The sequence below is a fragment of the Homarus americanus genome, unplaced genomic scaffold (genome assembly GCF_018991925.1).
Source record: "Homarus americanus isolate GMGI-L3 unplaced genomic scaffold, GMGI_Hamer_2.0 scaffold13464, whole genome shotgun sequence".
Taxonomy (NCBI): domain Eukaryota; kingdom Metazoa; phylum Arthropoda; class Malacostraca; order Decapoda; family Nephropidae; genus Homarus; species Homarus americanus.
The window spans coordinates 687,772-708,969 of NW_024744529.1; the positions used below are offsets into that span (position 1 = coordinate 687,772).

Consider the following 21,198-nt stretch of genomic DNA (forward strand, 5'->3'; position numbering starts at 1 on the left):
GGCAAAGGGCCAACACGGGTGATCTGGTTGTCGTCTTAGCTCAGGCAGTGTTGGCAAAGCGGAGGAAGAACCGCCCCGCCACGGCGGCGGCGCAAGCCGAGAAGCGCAGGTGGACGGACGCACAGGCACACATGGTCAAAGTAACAGGGAAGGTGAAAATGGAAATGTAGCTAGTTTGGAGAAAGATGAAGGTAAAGTCTTTGAGGAACGGAGCGAGTTGGAGGAAGAGTTTTGAATCTTTGAGCTTGAAATGTCAAAGTATTCGTAGTAAGGAAGGATGAGCGTATCGTAGGAGAGTTTTTAGTAATAGCAGGAAACAGATTTGAGCTTTTTTGTCAAATTATGATTGGAGATGAGAATGAGATATAGGTTGGTTGGTTTCAGTCTTGAGTTAGGTCGATTTTATTGAGAGTGGCTGTCACAGAGGTTGGGTATGTTTGATTTGGTTCTGGAGAGTTGTAGTATTTATGTAAGGCTTTGTCTGGGGGGGGGTTGTGTTTGGAGATTGGTTGTGGGGGGGAGTTTGTATTTGGGGATTGGTTGGGGGTGGAGGTGTAGTGGATTTCTCCCCTACAAACGCTGTTTGTCGCTGAGTAGCCGACCCTGCGAATTCCCCAGTGTATGCCTCGTGGTCTGGGTCAACTAGCGCTGCCATACATCACGGAGGTCAACTACTAAGCCACGCCTACCCCCGCTATTTAAGACCTGACCTCGTGGTGACCTCTCTCTTCTTCTAGCTACAGTCACAGCAAGCAACACCACCTCCTCCGCCGCTGCCTGGCGGCCCTCGCTCCCGCCGGCGAGCATGGCGACCCACAAGCTGTCCTCCTCTGAGCATCCTCACCAACCAGCTCTCTCTACATCACGCTTGTAACCACGCTGCCACTTCCCAGCACCAAGCTGCATTGTACATCCAATACAACATGTATACAGAGAGCACATTGTGAGTTTCCTTTCTCCATCCCATCCTGAGTGTGAACCCAAACAACCCATACCCCACAGTATGTTGATGTGTGCTGAATTAGGATTGCTTAAGGGGGGTTGTTGTGTGTGTGTGTGTGTGTCAATATAGTAAGGGGTGAGGGGGAAGGAGGATAATTGTTAGTAAGGTCAGGTATGGTGAGTTGTTGGGATTTTTTTTGGGGGGGGAGAGGGGGGGCTTTTGGAGTTAGTTAGGTTGATTTATAGTATAGTAGGATTTCTTAGGGGTGATATGATTTGTGTGGTTAATGAATAGTTGTAATGAGGTAAATGTACATGTTTTTTTTTTTATAAAGGGGGGTGGAAGGGAGTTGTTTGAAAGGTCGGGTATATTAAGTTTTTGTTTTGGGAGGATTGTTTGACTCTATACACCTTGTTTTGTACTTACTTCTCCTTAGTCTGTACTCACTCCTGAAGATGCGAATTACACGAAAGCGCTTGGGAACTTCGTGTTTTCTTTTTCCTTGTGGTTATCAGCATATACCTAGATCACGCGCACCTACAGTGATTTACTTGCATGTATATATATATATATATATATATATATATATATATATATATATATATATATATATATATATATATATATATATATATCATGTAAATCACAATGAAAACGTGGATAAGATAAATCTTATAAAATCACATTTTATTAAGATATATATATATATATATATATATATATATATATATATATATATATATATATATATATATATATATATATATATATATATATATATATATATATATATATATATATATATATATATATATATATATATATATATTTTTTTTTTTTTTTTTTTAAGAGGTTGGGTAAGTCAGGTAAGGTTAGGTTAGGTTAGGGGGGGAGTGGTTGGGTGTGGGTTGAGGAAAGGTGTTGGGGTTTGATATGGGAGTTATTAATATAAGGGAGGTGGGAGGGGTGTGTTTGGTCTGTTTAGTATGGAGGGATCCCTGTTTCTGAATCTGCGTGGGAGTATGATATCGAAATATTCCTGCCATTGAGGGTAAGTAGTGAGGAGTGATTCTATTTGTTTGTCTCCTAGTTGTCTCCAGTAGATGTTGAGTGGAGGGAGGGAGCTGAGTTCATGTAGATGACTATTTGGGGTGAAGGATGACCAGTGTGTGTTATGGATGAATCTTAGTGCTTTGTTTTGTATGACTTGAAGTTTCTTGGCGTTTGATGGTGCTGCTAGCTGGAGTGTGTTAGGTGCATAAGTCAATAGTGGGCGTATGAGGGCTTTGAATAGGTGTGTTTTGGTTTTGATTGATGCGGTTCTGAATCTGTGTATATTTCCGAGTGTTTTGTTTGTGATCAATGCCTTCGTCTTCGTGTGGAGTGTCATGGTGAGGGTGTCGTTAAATGTGACTCCTTGGATTGTGTTTGTTCGTTTGACAGTTATGGGTGAAGGGTTGTCGATGTAGGGGTTTAGGTAAATATGACGTGGTTGGCGTCTTTTGGTGCCGAAGTAGGTGATTTGTGCTTTGTTCGGGTTGGTTTGTATTCGCCATCAGAGTTCCCATTGTGTAACTTGTTCTAGCTCCTTGTGTGCTTTGTCTGTTAGGTGATCAAGACTAGTGTAGTGTCTGACTAGTTGGGTTACATCGTCGGCGTACTGTATTGTCAGATTTGAGTCGATGTGTAAGGGGTCGGGTAAGTCATTTGTGTAAAGAATGTATAGTGTTGGGGACAGGACTGATCCTTGTGGGACTCCTGCTTGCAGTGTGAAGTGGTCAGAGTAGGCAGGTGTGAATTTTATCTTAATTTTTCTGTCTGTTAGGAAGTTGCATAGTAATTGTTGTGATTTTTGAGGAAGGTTAAACTTGGTGCATATCTTATACTTTAGTCAGTCGTGCCAAACTGTGTCGAAGGCTTTTTGTACGTCTTTTGTAATGAGTGCTGTCTTGTATGCTCCTTTGTTCATGTGGAGGTAGTTTGTCATTATGTTGAGTGCGTCTTGAGTTGAGTGATGTGCCCTGAATCCGAAAATCTCAAAGGAGAGACTGCGAGCTTATATACACAGCAGCCGGAAGTAAACCCGTGGGAACTCAATTCAATTTCAATTTCAATTGTTTATTCCTTGATAGAGGAAGCGGGATCCTAGTGCTGTCACTAGGTACCCCTGTACAATGACACCAGAAACATCTGGCAAGTGTGACAAGTATATACAGTATAAATATTATAAAGGGCGTGGGAACTCGCCGGTTTCTTGACTCCGTTGCTAGGGAAGACGTAGCAGGTGGCGATCCCCCGTGTTGCTAGGATACTGTGGCAGCTGGTGACCCCCCTCCCCCCTGAACAGCTCTCTTGGTTGCTAGGATACTGTTGCATTGGAATGCCGATGTAGATTGTAGGGGAGAGATCCACAACAAAAGTATACCCCTTGTTTCTCGTGGTTTCCTATGTTTTTAGAACAATTTAGTGCTATTGGTCAAGTTTCTGATAAAAGTGAGTTGAAGAAGGCTGCGCCCTTCTCAGTGTGTAATACTTTATTTAATGTGTAACTTGTAGTTATATACATTATGGTTTCTGTACTTTGTATATTTGAATTACTTGTATGTGCTTTGTTGTATCGTGTAAATTGAGTTGAAATTAGGAAATACATTTGTTTATATATACTGTAGATTTCCTAAATATCATCCACATTTACAAACCTGCTTTGTATTTACGAATATTACACTTGATGTAGGCTACATTATACTTCAGTAAAAAAAAAATAATTTTCCATATTAATAGAAGGAAACTAAAACATTTATAATATTTACTACGTATAATCCAAAATTCCTTAAAAGTATTATTTTTTTATCATTCGTCTCACTAGAGGAAGAGTAAGGGGACAAAGGAATGCCCAGCCCTGGGTGCCCAGTACTCTAGGGACGATTGCGTATTTTACTTTTACAGTATATTTATTCGTCTCTGGAAGGAAGGGGGTGCCAGTGGATAGGTCCGCCCCGGATGCCAAATACTCTAGGAACGCCCCTTCGTCAAACTAATATTCCGTTTGATGACTATGGCAATTCCATCATGTAGTAGGTTTTGACTGTTTTTTGGGTAGACTGTATAGTTAAATATTTAGATTTTTTTTTTTTTTTTCTTGCCTGCTCCGGGTGTTTATATACGCCTGTCAGACGCCTCTCGAACATTTTTGATCACCCAGAGACGCCTGGGAGATTCTGAAACGTTCTACTCTGATCGAGATTTCAATAATAAGTAAGACATAACAAAAATGATGCAATACATTCTAGAATAATCTTACATGAGTAATACATCAATACATACAAAAAAAATCTCCCTAAATTTGCCCAAATAACTGCTGCTTGGGACAGAAAACAACCAAAACACCTAGTTTACAAAATTATAATACGAAATTATGGCTCGGTATAACAATACTTGAATTTGTTTCATAATTACTGTAATTCACCATTATTATTAATAACATTATTGTACACCAGTACTCCATGAATGTGGGTCTATGTTGCGAAATGTTCTTGCTAACGTTACTGAGTAAGAACTGGCATCTATCTAGTAATTAATAATACAATTATATACTTTTAGTTTTGAAAATCATGAACACGTGTGCTGTGTATATTCAAATTTGGCGGCGTGAGCGGTTAACGCCATTTTAAATTACTATAAATAGAAACTTCGATTCTAGATAAATACGTGTATCTGATCCCAAGTTTGGATAATCTTTTGATATTTTTGGTATATACTAAAACATTAAAAAAATATTTTGTGGTACAGAACGTTGTGTGAACCACAGAAAAACTATATAAATAATACTAAGTGGTGTAGGTTTAGCGCATGCGCAGGACAAGTTCAAAACAGTCCCCAGCGAGACCTTGTAGGACAGGCATAACGCCCGGGCTCCTGTTCCTTGCACCCATCTTCTCTTTTTCTTACTCTTCCTTCACACAAGTACCGTGGCAGCAACACACCAAAAAAATGAGTTTGAACCCGCAGTTCCAGCAGATCGGAGAGACCTTCGTCAAGCAGTACTATGCTATCTTTGATGGCGAGAGAGATGGGAGGGAAAAGCTGGTCAACTTTTATCACGTGAGTGTAATGAAGGAAATTTTTCAAATGTCAACTATCATTCTCGTGTGCACATTGTACAGCATGATAGGTAGATCTGCTTTTCAGCGTGAGGGTACGTCAGTTCCAAACAATTTAGGGAAGGTGTGCGTCTCCGTCGTGACGGAAAACCACAAAAAATTATAAGTTGTTGAAAAAACTTACAAAGTTTGGTTTGTGGGGTCAAGTAACTGAGTTTTTTTTACTTGGTGACTGGTAGGTGGAGGAACAGGCTGTCCTCTACACTGAGGCTGGGAAGGACAATTGTATTCTTTATGCTATAATCGTAAATTTGGTTTATTTGTTACATTTATCTTTGTGTCCAGTAGAGGTTGTAATAATTATAAGGTCAGGCTCTCATGAGTTTTAAATGTGCATTATTGGAGGTAGAAGCACGTGCTTAACTAATTTTTAATAAGTGGCAAACTTAAGACCGCAACAAAATGTCATAACTTCTAATATAAATTATGTGTTAGAATATATTCTGGTATACTGTATACACAGTATATGTACCACTCGATGTGAGAATCTGACCAACTCTGGAATCACCCCAGACAAAATAAGAACTAAAATATGCACCAATTCTGTAATTGTCCTGGGTGATTCTGGAATTGTCCGGTATGTATTTTGGTAATACTTAGCACCAGCATGAGGAAATTATTCCATATAGCTAAAGTAGAAGCTTTCTTGGTTAATATTTAGAAGTTGCCAACACCTACTTATATATTGAATCTTGTATATGGAGCAAGATATATTAACTGATAAAATAACCCACAATATTAGTTGTTCAAAGTGGACAGGGTTTTGAAGTAGTGAGAAAATGTAGTGTAAAATACTTGAAAAGAACACCAAACAAGCCTTTGAAAACCTTACCTAATGTTTCATAACTTATAAAAATGTTAAGAATCTCTTGAGTTTATGGATCCCTCCCCATCTCTGCACTGTAAACACCATCAACACATACTAAAAACCGAAAATAATGTCATCATCTACTAAACACCAAAAACACGGTCCGATTAATTACCCAAATGTAGCCGCATTAAGTCAAATAATGGTCCTACATGAATAAATCGGACTGCCAACCACTTCTCGACTAGTATTTGGGTGTCACAAAGTCACAAAAAATTGGAAAACTTAATTTAAACTGAGTTAATAGATCGCGTGCTTGTACCAAGGGAGCGAGTAATTACCCAAATGTAGTCGCAATGAAGTAAAATGATGGTCCTATAAGCGTAAATCAGGCTGTGAATCACTTCTCGATTATTATTTGGTGTCACAGTCACAAAAAATTGGTAAACTTAATTTAATCTGAGTTGTGTTAGGGTAGGTTAGGTACATGCACTCGATCTATTAACTCAGATTAAATTAAGTTAACCAATATTTTGTGACTTCGTGACACCAAATACTAGTCGAGGTTAGGTTAGGTTAGGTACCGTACATGCACGCGATCTATTAACTCAGATTAAATAAAGTTTTCCAATTTTTTTTTTACTTTGTGACACCAAATACTAGTCGAGAAGTGATTGGCAGTCCGATTTATTCATGTAGGACCATTATTTGACTTCATTGCGGCTACATTTGGGTATATTTGGGTAATTAGTCGGACCCCCAAAAACATGAATACTTTTACTTTTTTACTTTTATCCTCATCACCTCTGATTGGTTCGTTGGCCGCTCGAGCCGTCAGCCACGTCGCTGTTACACACTGTTGGCAAGTACTAGGCATGCACTGGCTCCTGAATGTAAGGTAAACATTTTACGGTGCTGGACAACTCGTACTCAAGCAAATCGTACCACAAGGAAAGAAGAAAACGCGAAGTTCCCAAGCGCTTTCGTGTAATTCACATCTTCAGGGGTGAGTACAGACTAGAGAGAGTAATACAAATCAAGGTGTATATATACAGAGGAGGGTGAGACCAGGTCCACAATGGTCAGGTATTAGGTAATGACCCTACTAATCTTTAAATAGCACACAACGGTTGGTGGTCAGGTCAGATGGTCAAGTGACCCGGCCTTTTCACCTGATCACAAATCTTCTTAATTACAAAATTGTCCAGCTTGTACATGCCGTTACTCAAATTCATGTTGAATGCTTCGGTATGTTTAATAAGACTAGATTCTATGATGTTCCTACTATCAATTGAATTACATGGTAATATTGAGGAGGCATTATCCCAGTCAATGCAATGCTTGTTGTCCAATATCAAGAATAATATGGATCTGGTTGATAAACTCAATAACTTTCACATTAATCATGATTTTAAACTGGTCAGCTTTGATGTAACGTCACTCTTTACAAAGGTCCCAGTTGATGATTTACTAGAGTTCCTCATAGATTCCCTGGATAACATTTCACTGCCCGTCTCGAAAGACGACTTCATCGAACTCATCAAACTATGTATTAAGGATTGCAAATTCGAATTCAATGGGGAATATTATGCTCAAAAATTTGGTATGGCAATGGGTAATCCACTCTCACCTGTATTAAGCAACCTATATATGGAATTCTTTGAAAAGAAACTATTAAGTAATATTTTACCACCCTCAGCAGTCTGGTTTAGATATGTTGATGATGTATTATGTCTCTGGCCATGTAATGAGGACCTAAAAGCTTTCCTGCCACAACTTAACAACTTAGCCCCCTCGATCAAATTCACTGTGGAATTAGAGCAAGACTGTAAATTGCCATTCCTAGACTGTCTGATACACAGAATAGGTAACACTTTTAAGTTCAGTATTTATAGAAAACCAACTAATGTGTGTTCATACATTCATTATTATTCTGCCCACCATAATAAAGTCAAACAGTCAGTATTTTCAACAATGTTTTTACGTGCCTTGAGAATTTGCAGTCCGGAATTCATCGATGAGGAATACAAATATATATATAATATTGGCTCAAACCTTAAATACCCTAGATCTTTCATAGACAAATGCTTAAACATTACTAAGAAAACTTTTTATAGAACTGATCCCAAGCCCACCCATGACCATAAGAATATCTTAATATTACCATTTCACAAAAATTTCTCACACATTCCTGCACAGCTAAAAACCTGGAACGTCAATGTGGCATTTAAAAACTCATGCACTGTTAAACAAATGTTAATCAAGAATTCCCCCAACAACACAATTGGGTGCATTTATAAAGTTCCTTGCAAGGAATGTAATATGTTTTACTTAGGCCAGACAGGTAAAGATCTTGCAACTAGAATTAAACAACACAAATACAGTGTTAGGACAGGCCAGGAATCCAATGCTCTGTTTGTTCATTTGAGGGATAACAAGCATTGCATTGACTGGGATAATGCCTCCTCAATATTACCATGTAATTCAATTGATAGTAGGAACATCATAGAATCTAGTCTTATTAAACATACCGAAGCATTCAACATGAATTTGAGTAACGGCATGTACAAGCTGGACAATTTTGTAATTAAGAAGATTTGTGATCAGGTGAGAAGGCCGGGTCACTTGACCATCTGACCTGACCACCAACCGTTGTGTGCTATTTAAAGATTAGTAGGGTCATTACCTAATACCTGACCATTGTGGACCTGGTCTCACCCTCCTCTGTATATATACACCTTGATTTGTATTACTCTCTCTAGTCTGTACTCACCCCTGAAGATGTGAATTACACGAACTATCATATATATATATATATATATATATATATATATATATATATATATATATATATATATATATATATATATATATATATATATATATATATATATATATATATATATATATATATATATATATATATATATATATATATATTGAAAATGTGGATAAGATAAATCTTGATGAAATCACACAGGAAAAAGGGAAACAATGGAGCACCTTAAATTTTGTCTTTATTCAAGCCATCTTCCGAGACAACTGAATTACAAGGACTGAGAGAGGCTTATGTACACAGGGTGACTTTACAAATCATGAGGTTAGGTAAAAAACATGACATCCACTAATCCACACGCCACCACCACAGCAAACATAAGAGGAGCTTAAAAGAAAGGGCGACGTAACTAGTCAGGTCAATAATATGAGACCCACTAATCATCTATCCTACATCTACTTCAAATACTTTCAAAGCATTTTTAACCTTGGGCCACTGACAAGTAAATTTGTGTAACATATTAGTTTGTACTGACCATCACTAGAGAGGGGGGGGGGCACTTAAGAACATAAGAAAAGAAGGAGTCTGCAATAGGCCGGTTGGCCTGTGCATGGCAGCTCCTGTCGAGAGTTACTACCACTCTCTATCATCCATGAATCTATCTAGCCTCCTTTTGAAACTTTCCAGAGTTCCCGCACTTACTACAAAGTTGCTAAGCTTGTTCCACTCGTCCACCACCTTATTTGTGAACCAGTTTCTTCCTATCTCCCTCCTAAACCTAAACTTATCCAGCTTGAATCCGTTGCTCCGAGTCCTATCCTGCTCGGATATTATAAGAACTTTATCTATATCCCCTTTATTGATTCCTTTCACCCACTTAAATACTTCTATCATATCTCCCTGCACTCTTCGTCTTTCTAGGGAATGCAAGTTAAGTTTCTTTAACCTATCCTGATATGGAAGGTTTCTAAGTCCCGGAATCATTTTTGTCATTCTTCGCTGCACCGAATAGTTCGTAATAAGCTGTAATAACGCTGTGACAGCAGCTACCTATGCATGGTATATATACTAATAGGTATGGATTATCTCTTGATTTGGGTGCAAGTTACCTTTTGAGTTGGGTGCGAGTTATCTTGGGTACGAGTTGGCATGGGTACAAGTTAACTTTTTTGAGTATGATTTACCTTGGGTATGAGTTGTCTTGGGTACGAGATGACAATAACCCAACTTTTTATAGTTTTAGAATTTTAAGGGTTGGCAAACGTTAGGTCAGGTTTTCAAAAGTTTGTTTAGTGGGTTTTTTTTAGTATTTTACCCTACATTTTCCTTCTACTTCAAGGCCCTGCCCTCTTTGAACAAGTAATATTGTTATTTTTTTTTTTATTTTTTTTTTTTACTGGGATTCGCCCATCCGGGCACAGGTCACTGACCCACATCAGGGCCTGGGGGCGAAAATATGGTAATAATAATATTAATTCACAGTAATTAAAATTTATAATAACTACAAAATTTAAAATAAAATAATAAATTAATAATGATAATAACAGCACTAATAATAATAATAATAATAATAATAATAAAAATAATAAAGAAATGCAAAAATTAAAAAAAGGATCAAAAGTGAGAAAAAATATATGTATGTTGTGTTGTCAATAGTAAGAGAAACAATTGAGACCCTGCAATTGTGTGTAAATGAGGCAGAAAGTCAGATCAGCAACCTGGGACTTTGTCACAATTTTTGTGATGCCATATGACAGCAGGGTCTACCATTATTTTTTATTTTTTTCTCTTTTCCTATGTAAGACTCATATATAAGTAGGTGTTGGCAACTTCTAAATATTTACCATTTTCTTGCCTTAAGAAACAGACAAATATGCTGGAGGAATGCAATTTATATACTTTTTACTAGGTACTGTACTGTTATTTTGTATTTTATTCTTCTAAAATAAAATGCCTTTTTGCAAAACGAACCTTTCTTAGAGTCTAAGCATGGTATAGTTGTGTTTGGGTGTCTTCCTCTGCTTGGGTGAAAAAGGTTTGATACCTGTATTATATAAAATGCACTTTTTGTCATTTTCTCAAAGTAAGAATGCCTTTAATTACTGTCGGTAAAAATTTAGTGGAGTACCCAATCGGAAAATACTGTACTCAAAAATGTTTTACTTATGTTTATGAAGGTAATTTAAAAGAATAAGACCTTTATTGTTGGCCCAAATGGCGAGTAAGCTGGTAAGCGGTGAAATGATTAAATAAAAAGAAGTGGGCAGGGCTTTGAAGATGAGAGAAAGGACGAGATTAAAACACTAAGTGTCAGATGTTGATATTGTTATCGGAGAATGACATCTTAAACCCATGTGACTAGGCCTACATCCCACCAGGATGGACTGCCACTATACTGCGGTTTCCTTTGGTCACTTAATTAACTTTACTTACTTTCTAATTTTTACTTAATCTACTCCTTAAACTTTGGTTGCTGATACCAGTCCTCCAGACAGTTGCCCCTGGTATATATATGGTGTAGAACAAGAATTTTTTTTTCTTTTGGTAGCTGGCAAAGAAATCTAGCAGTTGTGACTGAGCTTATTAATATAAATGGTCTTTATTTAGATATATTAATGTTACTACTCTCAGTCGCAATACAAAAATATTTGACGTTCCCAAGCAATTAAGGCCATTTCACCATCCAAAATCACCGACCTCAAATCCTCAAGGTCCCTTCTTCATCTTACAAAAATAACTGACCATCTCAACTTAGGTCACTCAATCACAATATAACCTAACCCAAATAAAAGGAACAATAAATAATATATACAGGTAATGTAGCTTACTCAGCATCATGCTAAAACACAGCAGGTACCTTTCTCACTTTCTACTTTTGCAAGGTAGATGAGATACTTAACAGTCAATCATACCAGGACTATACCTGCATCCTTTATCATTAGGTCACTAAAAGTAGCGACAGCAACACATCTTCACACCCAGGGTACTGAAAATGTGAGATACCCAGAAATCCTTAGGGGAGGTTGCAAAGTGGCCACGGGCATTACCCACGACACCCGCTGGGCTCCTCACACACAACAGTGGTTTCTGAGCCTGGCATTCCCTCTGATATCACATCTCCCTCCATGGTCTTTACTGCTCACCCATTTACACAGGCTCACACGGCTTGTACCTGTCCATATGAAGAGTTCCGCATTACCGAGCATAAACAAATGCAGTACAGTACAATTATGTTTACTGGCCCTATTGGCCTTTGTACAATCCCACAAAAATAAAAAAAATATTTAATAACTTACTATGTCAGCTATAACATTATGCAAGTCTTTGAACTGTATATAAAACTAAATATGCCTCTTTAAGTACTCTGGCCTAACCCCGACTGGCACTGACCTGTCTGTACGAAGAATCCTGTGTTACTGAGACCGTACGCCCATGTCAGTGCCTTGACCTAGGCCTACGGGTGCCAATGCTTACAAATCAGTCTTTATTCTGGCACCCACACATACAGTTTCTTAGGTATTGTGATCTCATGCCTTATAATTACATATCTTAATTCTAAATTACATAAAACAATCAGTGTATGAGTTGTAAGGCTCTGGTAGATTCCTTTGCACACCTCATTACCTCAAAACTGAAGGACATGTGGTTTTAGGTGCCAGAATGGACAGAAGCCTTCGGCTTTTGGCTTGGTATGGTGTATCCACTTCACTTTATTCCCTTGTATGCGCCATCCCCCAACACCTTGCAATTGTTTCCCTCTTTTATACGATTCTCAAATCATGTCGTGATCCATGGCTATCTGTCAAATGAGGTAACTATGTGTATTAACCTCACCCATACGAAAATTAGATATTTTCCCCTTACAATACCATAGTTTATTGGTCAACCCCAACACTTCACAAAGGTCTGATATTCTTATAATTTTCTCAGTTCATTGTACTTTGTATATGTTCATCTGTCCCATGAGATACTGTAGCTGTGTTTATTAATCTTACACAGATGTAAATACCAGAACCATCAGACACGGTTACACTTATTCACAGTACAGGTATTACACTATTATGTACTGTACCAATTGGGCCTTCCCAGCCATCATACTGTATAGGTACCTTGAATCCTCCCTTCATACTGTACTATCTATATACAGACTTAAGATGGTGCTACTCTAGTATGTGGTCTACCGAGTCGATGCGATCTACCGAGCTGGAGTTGGTGTACCGGGATATTTACACTGTAGCGTTTATTAACCCCAAATAATTTTTTTTTTTTTTTACAGAGAGTTTGCCCACCTAGGCACAGGTCACTGACCCACATATAAAAACAATAGTGACCATAAATACTGTAAATACAAAAATTAAAAAAAAAGTCAAGAGTGAGAAACGATATACAGTATGTATGTTCTGTTGTCAATAGCAAGAAAAACAATTGAAACCCTGCAATTGTGTTTAAATGAGGCAAAAAGTCAGATCAGCAACCTGGGACTTGGTCACAATTCTTGTGATGCCAAATGGCAGCAGGGTTTACCATTAGACAATACATTACGCTTCCAATATCTTCCCAAGTGGTAGTACAGTACCTCCCTGTTTGATAGCTGCCTACTATCTAACCTAATTTAATCTAATACAGTATATCTTAACCTAACCTGACTTAGCTTAACCTACGTTAGGTTAGGTGTATATACAGTGTAAAATATCATGGTAGACACAACTCCAGCTCAGTAGACCACATACTATAGTAGCACCCTTAAGATATGTGCGTGGCGCTGGTATAATTCATACAAAACAACATACAGCATACAAATTACCCCTTCAAAGTGCTTACCATTTACTGTGGTGCTACACCATAGGAAACTTAGACGCTACTCCCTTAGAACTGTCAGTTTGTTTGTTATACAGCTGTAATGTGCATCATAAGAGATTATAGACCAGTACTAATGTGTGCAGTACGCCACAAAACAAACATACTAATGGTATTCACACCAAAAGTGTGCCTAACCTCCTAACCTAACTTAAAATGAAGCACGTTAATGAATTCCCATTTGCCTCAAAACGTTCTTTAAATTTCTTTGCTTTTACTGGACTTGCATTTTAGTGTATCTGATTCAAAACTGCAAAAGAATTGTATTTTTTTTATATACTTTAGAAGCGGCAAGTATGCCATGGCCTTCATGCCATTGGTGCCTGAACACTGACAAACTGTCAATGAACTACTGTACCTGTATATCAGATTTTAGCAGAAACAAACCAGTTGCTGGTAAAATCAGATGTACCGGTAGTTTAGTTTATTAATGGTTTTTGTTAATTTGTTAATCATAAGTACCCTGTATTCTTTCATAGGTCAAGTGTAATGACACCCCTGTCATTTATGCTTACCAAAACTCCAAATAATGGATTAATTATTGACCATTCCTATTTTGTTAGGAATCTTCCTGGTAGGGGGTTTGGCTCCTGAAATTCAATTCTAGACAGTAGCTTCCAGAATTTTACTTAGACAAAAGGGGATTGCAAGGTGCTTCCTTCTAATAAGGAAAGCAAACTTCCAGTGGGGTGCTTGTTGCATGACACTTGAAGCTCCTTTCCACCTCCATATTTGACATTGGGCTTCCAATTCATGGGTCTTTCTGAACGGATGCCAAGTTCTATACGAGAGCTTGATTGTAAAAACCACTTTCCAGCATACCTGTAGGCAGTTTGGACTGGATTCCATTCACTTCCTGGGATATCCTTTTAGGTTGGCTGGAGTTAGTGGGTATCGCAAACCTGGTTTATGCCTGTGAAATGAGGTGTGATTTGGGCAGTGGCTTAAATATGAATCGTGGGGCATCAGAAGTCATTGTATTCCAAAGCTTTCTGTACAGCTGTGGCCTCTGATCTCTCATTTTGTGCTGTAGCTGTCTGGTTTCACTTTACTGGGGAAACCCTGTAAGCCTTAAGTTTGCATAGTCTCAGTTTTTCTCCTCATTAGCTCCATTGTGAATTTAGTACGTATTCAGAATCAGTCCCTCATTTCTGGCCAAATGAGGGTATTCAGTGTGTGAGCTGACAAAAATTGAGTATGTACTGTACTTGACTCCATAACCCCAAGTTTATTGCTGATCCTGAATCAAGCAGTTGTCCAAATTGGGATTTCTACAACCCCAAATCAATTTGTTGATAAAGGCTTTTGTAGCAAAAACATTTTCTGGCTGCTTAGTAGCTTAGATAATTTACCAATCAGCAAACAATGTGCCCTCTCTGCCTTTTAATGGTCAGCATATCATGGTCTCTTAATTCGTTCTCTCAGTCATAAAATGGAAAACAATACTGTACTGTATCAAACTACAGTCTTTCTCTTATAAGTGAGGGTGACCTGGTTTTCTTTGTTCCTCTCTTAGATGATAATTTTAATTGACAGAAAATTAAATGAAAAGTCTTTAGAAATTTAGAATTTTTGTTTATGGTCAAAGGGGTTCCAAATGTGTGAATCTCGTGCAGAATTTTGGTCTAATGACTTGAAGCCTCACTGGTTCTAGAGAAAGTAAGATTGAAATTTTTATTTGGTGAGTAAAAACATGCTTGTAGCAAAAACTGTATATGCATGTATAGTTCATACTTTTAAAATGCCAAGCTGTTTGGCAAACTCAAGCTAAGCCAGATGGTATTTTACACGTAAGGGTCTCTCAGATCAATTGTTTCTTCCTCCTAGTCATAAATTGAAATTTCTTACTTTTTTTTTTCTAAAAGAAGTACAATACCAGTTAGTAATCTACTGATTTATTCCTATTCTCCCAATTTTATATTGAGAACCTCATTATGATTTCAACCCCCAGACTTACATTGTGAACATTTTTCAGGCGGAGCTCTCGTTAATGTCATTTGAGGGAGTTCAGGTACAAGGAGCAGCTCAGATTTTGGAAAAAATTAAGGTGAGAAAATAATCAAAATGTTTCAGGAATATACTGCACAGTACATCAATCTGCTTTAAGTTTATGAAGCAGTAGATCTGAAGTAAATGCTGTATGGAAGGTTGACAGTTAAGATGTTTTGGGGCAGCAACAGCAGAATGATTTGTAAATAATTAGTAGGTTTGAGAGAAACGTAAAATTTGTGAGTCATGGATGCAGTAAAAGGGTAAAAAATATTAGAGGGATAATGCAGGAATTACAAATAAAGGGAATGAATAATATTGGCAAGTATTAAAGGTGTACGGTATTAAAAACCCAAGGTGATGAAAGTGGTGTTTTTATTATTAGTCTCTCTCTCTCTCTCTCTCTCTCTCTACAGGTATATATATATATATATATATATATATATATATATATATATATATATATATATATATATATATATATATATATATATATATACACAGTGACCGCTTATCTAACGCCAAGTTAACGAAATTTTTGTTCACAACAAAATTCGGGTTAATCGATTCTGAATATCCAAATCAGCTTGTCCGCCAATACATTAATCGGTTCTAGGGCTTAAATTCCTTACTATATTAGTAAATATCAAGAAGTTTATACTATTCAATAATTTTAAAAGTTTAATATTCAATTTTTTAGTCATTTTAACAATTATTGAACATAATTGAAGGTAAAGTGACTAGTTTAATGCGCGGCATCCAGCCTCTTAACACAGCAAACAGGCATTAGTCTCTCTGTTTTCACTGGAAGTAACATCTTGCTTGAGCCTCTTCAACTAAATGATTTTTTTCTGTGTTTCCAAGCAAATTATTGGTCATTTTGAAATATATTTTACATATTGACAATATATAATGCAGTGCAGTGTTGATTTAAAGAAAATAATCTTGAATTACACCAAGAGAGCTAAAATTTTATGGGTGAAATGGCGCCATGGGGTGACTTCTCTTCCATCCCAATGCCTTCTCTTCTTCCTTCTCCTCCACCCCCATTCTAAATCCCATCATCATCATCATCATCATCCAGGAGCCTTCTACATACACACCTCAAAGTAAGTGAACTTTTCTACCATTTTTGTTGAATCTAGGAAATTTTCGGTGAGCTGGAACCAATTACCCAAAAACCCATTGAAACAATGGTTTCGGTTAACGAACGACCTTCTGGAACGGATTGAGTTCGTTAACCGAGGGGTCACTGTCCTTGCAGAGTTATCCCAAATTCTATCTTATCAAGGCACTTCCCTCTCCTTCAAAAAAAAAAACAATAAAAATTATTGACCCATGTACTGTATGTGTACAAGTAATTACTAAATGTAAAAAAGTAACACTTACCAGCACTGCAGGCTATGAATAAAGCATCATAGTAGGAGACAGATGCATGGTAGGTGACACAGAGGCATGGTAGGCAGAGCATGCAGTTCGGTATGGTATGATTGATTTATCATAATTCGTACCAAAGGAAAAATACAGTACCGTAATTTTGTACTGTACCTCAATTATATCTTCGTACTGTACTGGTACGATAATATATTGTACCATTATTTCGTACCTGATTTCGTACCTCCAAACAAAATGTAGCCAATTTAAGGTGTAACAAAACACAAAATAATTATACTATTAACTTTAGTATTTTATTCTTAACATAATAATATTTAATATTCTTACATACTAATGCTAAATTACACATTTAACTTAATGAGAATAATGATCATGATAAGTATTATTATTATTCATTAGCATTATTATTATTGTTATTGCTGTTTATGACATTATTACACTGATCAGAATATATAAATAAAGGAAAACTTTTGTGGCTCTTACCTTTAAAAACAGAAGCCTTGAACACTGCAGGAGTCAGCCTGACTGACTGTGCATCGTATGACGTCAGACTCGGGAATGAGAATGTGTCATTATGCGTGTGTCAGCTGGCAGGGGCATCCCCCCCTGGGGCAGTGTAATTTTGTGGGTCTCACTGGCTCACTAAGTGTCGCCGGATCTGACCTGACCTGAAGGTTGGAGCACACCTGCATCGCCCAAGCAATTGTCCTGGCCACGTGGCCATCCAACATTTCAAGGGAGTGGCTTGGTTTGAAATGGTTCAATAAAGGTACGAAAAATTAATCGTACCTTCGTACCTTACCGAACTTTGAAAAAAATATCGAACCAAACTTTTATCACCCTCATAACTGTACCAGTCCATAATTTGTACCATACTGCATGCTCTGTAGGTGACAGAGGCGTGGTAGGTGATGCAGGTAGCCAGATAAGCTGAGATTTTCCCAGATGATTTTATATATCTCGGCATTTCCCGAGTTATACTATTACATATATATATATATATATATATATATATATATATATATATATATATATATATATATATATATATATATATAAATTTCCATACATAGGAAAATTTTATATGAAAATCCATTTTTATTTATATAATATGCTCTACAACTACCATTCTGTTACTCTTTGTGTGTCCTCCACTGCTGAAGAACACGTTCAAGCACAGCTGGAGTTATGCTTGTAATGGCGTTAGTGTTATGTTTGAAACTGGAGACACCTGTATATATATATATATATATATATATATATATATATATATATATATATATATATACACACAAACTAAGGAGAAATACTTGAGAAGGCTAATATATACAGGAGAGGAGAGTGAGATCAAGTCCCTAGAGGAATGCAGGGGTCCACAATGTTCTGGTCATAAGGCAGTGACCCTTACTAATCTTCTTAATCCAAAGAAATCGACCATGCCATCTCTAAGCACAGCAGCAGTCTGTAGCCAGGTCATGGGGTAAGATGACCTAACTCCCTCACCTGGTTACAAATCTTCTTAATCACAAAATTATCCAGTTTGTACATGCCATTTCTCAAATTCATGTTCACAGATTTGGTATGTTTAATGAGAAAAATAAGATCTACATGTTACTAAAGCAGATAAAGCCAACCCAGTAGTGATTTTAAACAAAGATGATTATTTTTCTAAAATGAATGACCTTTTATGTGATGTTGCAACATATTCTAAGCTCATAAATAATCCTCTCAACACAGTTAACACTCAGTTTAACAAAAAACTTAAGTCTCTATTGAGAGGTAAAGCTAATCTCATTAAACATTTTACTTCAACGTCCCCTCCACTGCCATACATGTACGGTCTAATCAAGACTCACAAGCCTAATAACCCAGCAAGACCCATCATTAGATCAGTTGGGTCAATCTCTTATAAGTTATCTAAATGGTTAGTTTCTTTACTAAATCCCCTCGTTGGCAACATTTCTAAGTAATATTAAGAATAATATGGATCTGGTTGATAAACTCAATAACTTAAACATTGGTTATAATTTAAAACTGGTCATTTTTGATGTAACATCACTCTTTACAAAGGTTCCAGTTGATGATATACTGGAGTTCCTCACAGATTCCCTGGATAATATTTCATTGCCCGTCTCGAAAGATAACTTCATCGAACTCATCAAACTATGTATTAAGGATTGTAAATTTGAATTCAATGGAGAATACTATGCTAACAAATTTGGTATGGCAATGGGTAATCCGCTTTCACCAGTATTAAGCAACTTATACTACAGTAGTACCCCGATTTACGTGGTCAATTGAACCCACAGGGTACCGCGGAAAGTGAAATCCGCGTAAATGGAACAACAGAACATATGGGATTAATTCCAATAGAGACTGGCCCGATCCCCAAACTCCACTTTTTGAGACACAATACCTACGTTGTAGTAAAAATTACATCTTAATTTTATGATGGTATGCACTCACAATTAATAATTAAGAGAAATATTAATAATATTAGTTTTTTTAACACTTACATAAGTAGAAAAGATGGCTGGGCACACGGGGATGGGGGGTTGGTTCCAAGACAGAGGGCAGATTATTGGCCCTCACATGTATCAATTGCATCACTATCCACCACAGAGGGTTGCAGGGCCTCTTTGTCAAACCCCTCAAAGTCCATATAAGTCCATATCCTCACTATCACTGACTTAGGCCGGCTGTGGTGGGTGGCGGGTGAAGAACTCGGTAATGTTTTGATGACTGGGCGACCTTGTGTGCATCCTGCCCGTGCCGCTTCCCACGTATATGAGTAGATGCACCGCGGAAAGTGAAACCGCGTAAAGCGGGGTAATACTGTATATGGAATTCTTTGAGAAGAAACTATTAAGTAATATTTTACCACCTTCAGCAGTCTGGTTGAGATATGTATATGATGTAATATGTCTTTGGCCATGTAATGAGGACCTAAGAGCTTTTCTACCACAACTTAACAACTTAGCCCCCTTGATCAAATTCACTGTGGAATTAGAGAATGACAGCAAATTACCATTCCTAGACTGTCTGATCCACAGAATAGGTAACACCTTTAAGTTCAGTATTTATAGGAAATCTACTTATTTGTGTTCATACATTCATTATTATTCTGCCCACCATAATAGAGTCAAACAGTCAGTATTTTCATCAATGTTTTTACGTGCTCTAAGAATAGGCAGTCCAGAATTCATTGATGAGGAATATAAATACTTGTATATCTATAATATTGGTTTGAACCTTAAGTACCCTAGGTCTTTTATAGACAAATGCCTTAACATTACTAAGAAATCTTTTTATAGAACTAATCCTAAGCCCACCCATGACAATAAGAATCTCTTAGTATTACCATTTAACAAAAATTTCTCTCAAATTCCTATACAACTGAAAGCCTGGAACGTTAATGTGGCATTTATAAACTCATGCACTGTAAAACAAATGTTAATTAAGAACTTCCCCCAACAATGCAGGCAGCTGCATTTACAAGGTTCCTTGCAAGGAATGTAATATGTTCTACTTAGGCCAGACGGGTCAAGATCTTATAACTAGACTTAAACAGCATAAATATAGTGTTAGAACAGGCCAGGAATCCAATGCTCTGTTCATTCATATGAGAGATAATAAGCATTGCATTGATTGGGATAATTCCTCCTCATTATTACCTTGTAATTCAATTGTCAGTAGGAACATTATAGAATCCAGTCTCATTAAACATACCGAATCTGTCAACATGAATTTGAGTAATGGCATGTACAAACTGGATAATTTTGTGATTAAGAAGATTTGTAACCAGGTGAGTAGGTTGGGTCATCTTACCCTATTACCTGACTACTGACTGCTGCTGTGCTTAGAGATGACATGGTCGTTTTCTTTGGATTAAGAAGATTAATAAGGGCCACTGCCTTATGACCTGATCATTGTGGACCCCTGCATTCCTCTAGGGACCTGATCTCACTCTCCTCTACTGTATATATTAGCCGTCTCAAGTATTTCTCCTTAGTCTGTACTCACCCCTGATGATGTGAATTACACGAAAGCGCTTGGGAACCTCGTGTTTTCTTGTTTCCTTGTGGTTATCAGCATATACTTGGATCACACGCACCTACATTGATTTACTTGCATATTGTATGTGTGTGTGTATATATATATATATAATATATATATATATATAATATATATATATATATAATATATATATATATATAATATATATATATATATATATATATATATATATATATATATATATATATATATA

The 21,198-nt window shown here is 37.1% G+C and overlaps 1 protein-coding gene across 7 annotated transcripts in view; it reads left to right on the top strand.

Annotated features, from left to right (window-relative positions):
• Positions 1–4,799: 4,799 nt before the first annotated feature.
• Positions 4,800–21,198, top strand: part of LOC121877978 (probable nuclear transport factor 2) — a 59,965-nt gene continuing 43,566 nt past the window's right edge. For 6 of the 7 annotated variants that reach the window (XR_006091070.1, XR_006091071.1, XR_006091068.1 and 3 more), the window contains exons 1-2: positions 4,800–5,044; positions 15,520–15,591. Coding sequence is in view for 3 of the 7 variants with exons in the window: in XM_042383940.1 (XP_042239874.1) it covers positions 4,934–5,044; positions 15,520–15,591 (183 nt within the window). In the remaining 4 variants the exon portion in view is untranslated. The remainder of the gene's footprint in view (positions 5,045–15,519; positions 15,592–21,198) is intronic. The other variant, XM_042383941.1, reaches the window with a different exon arrangement.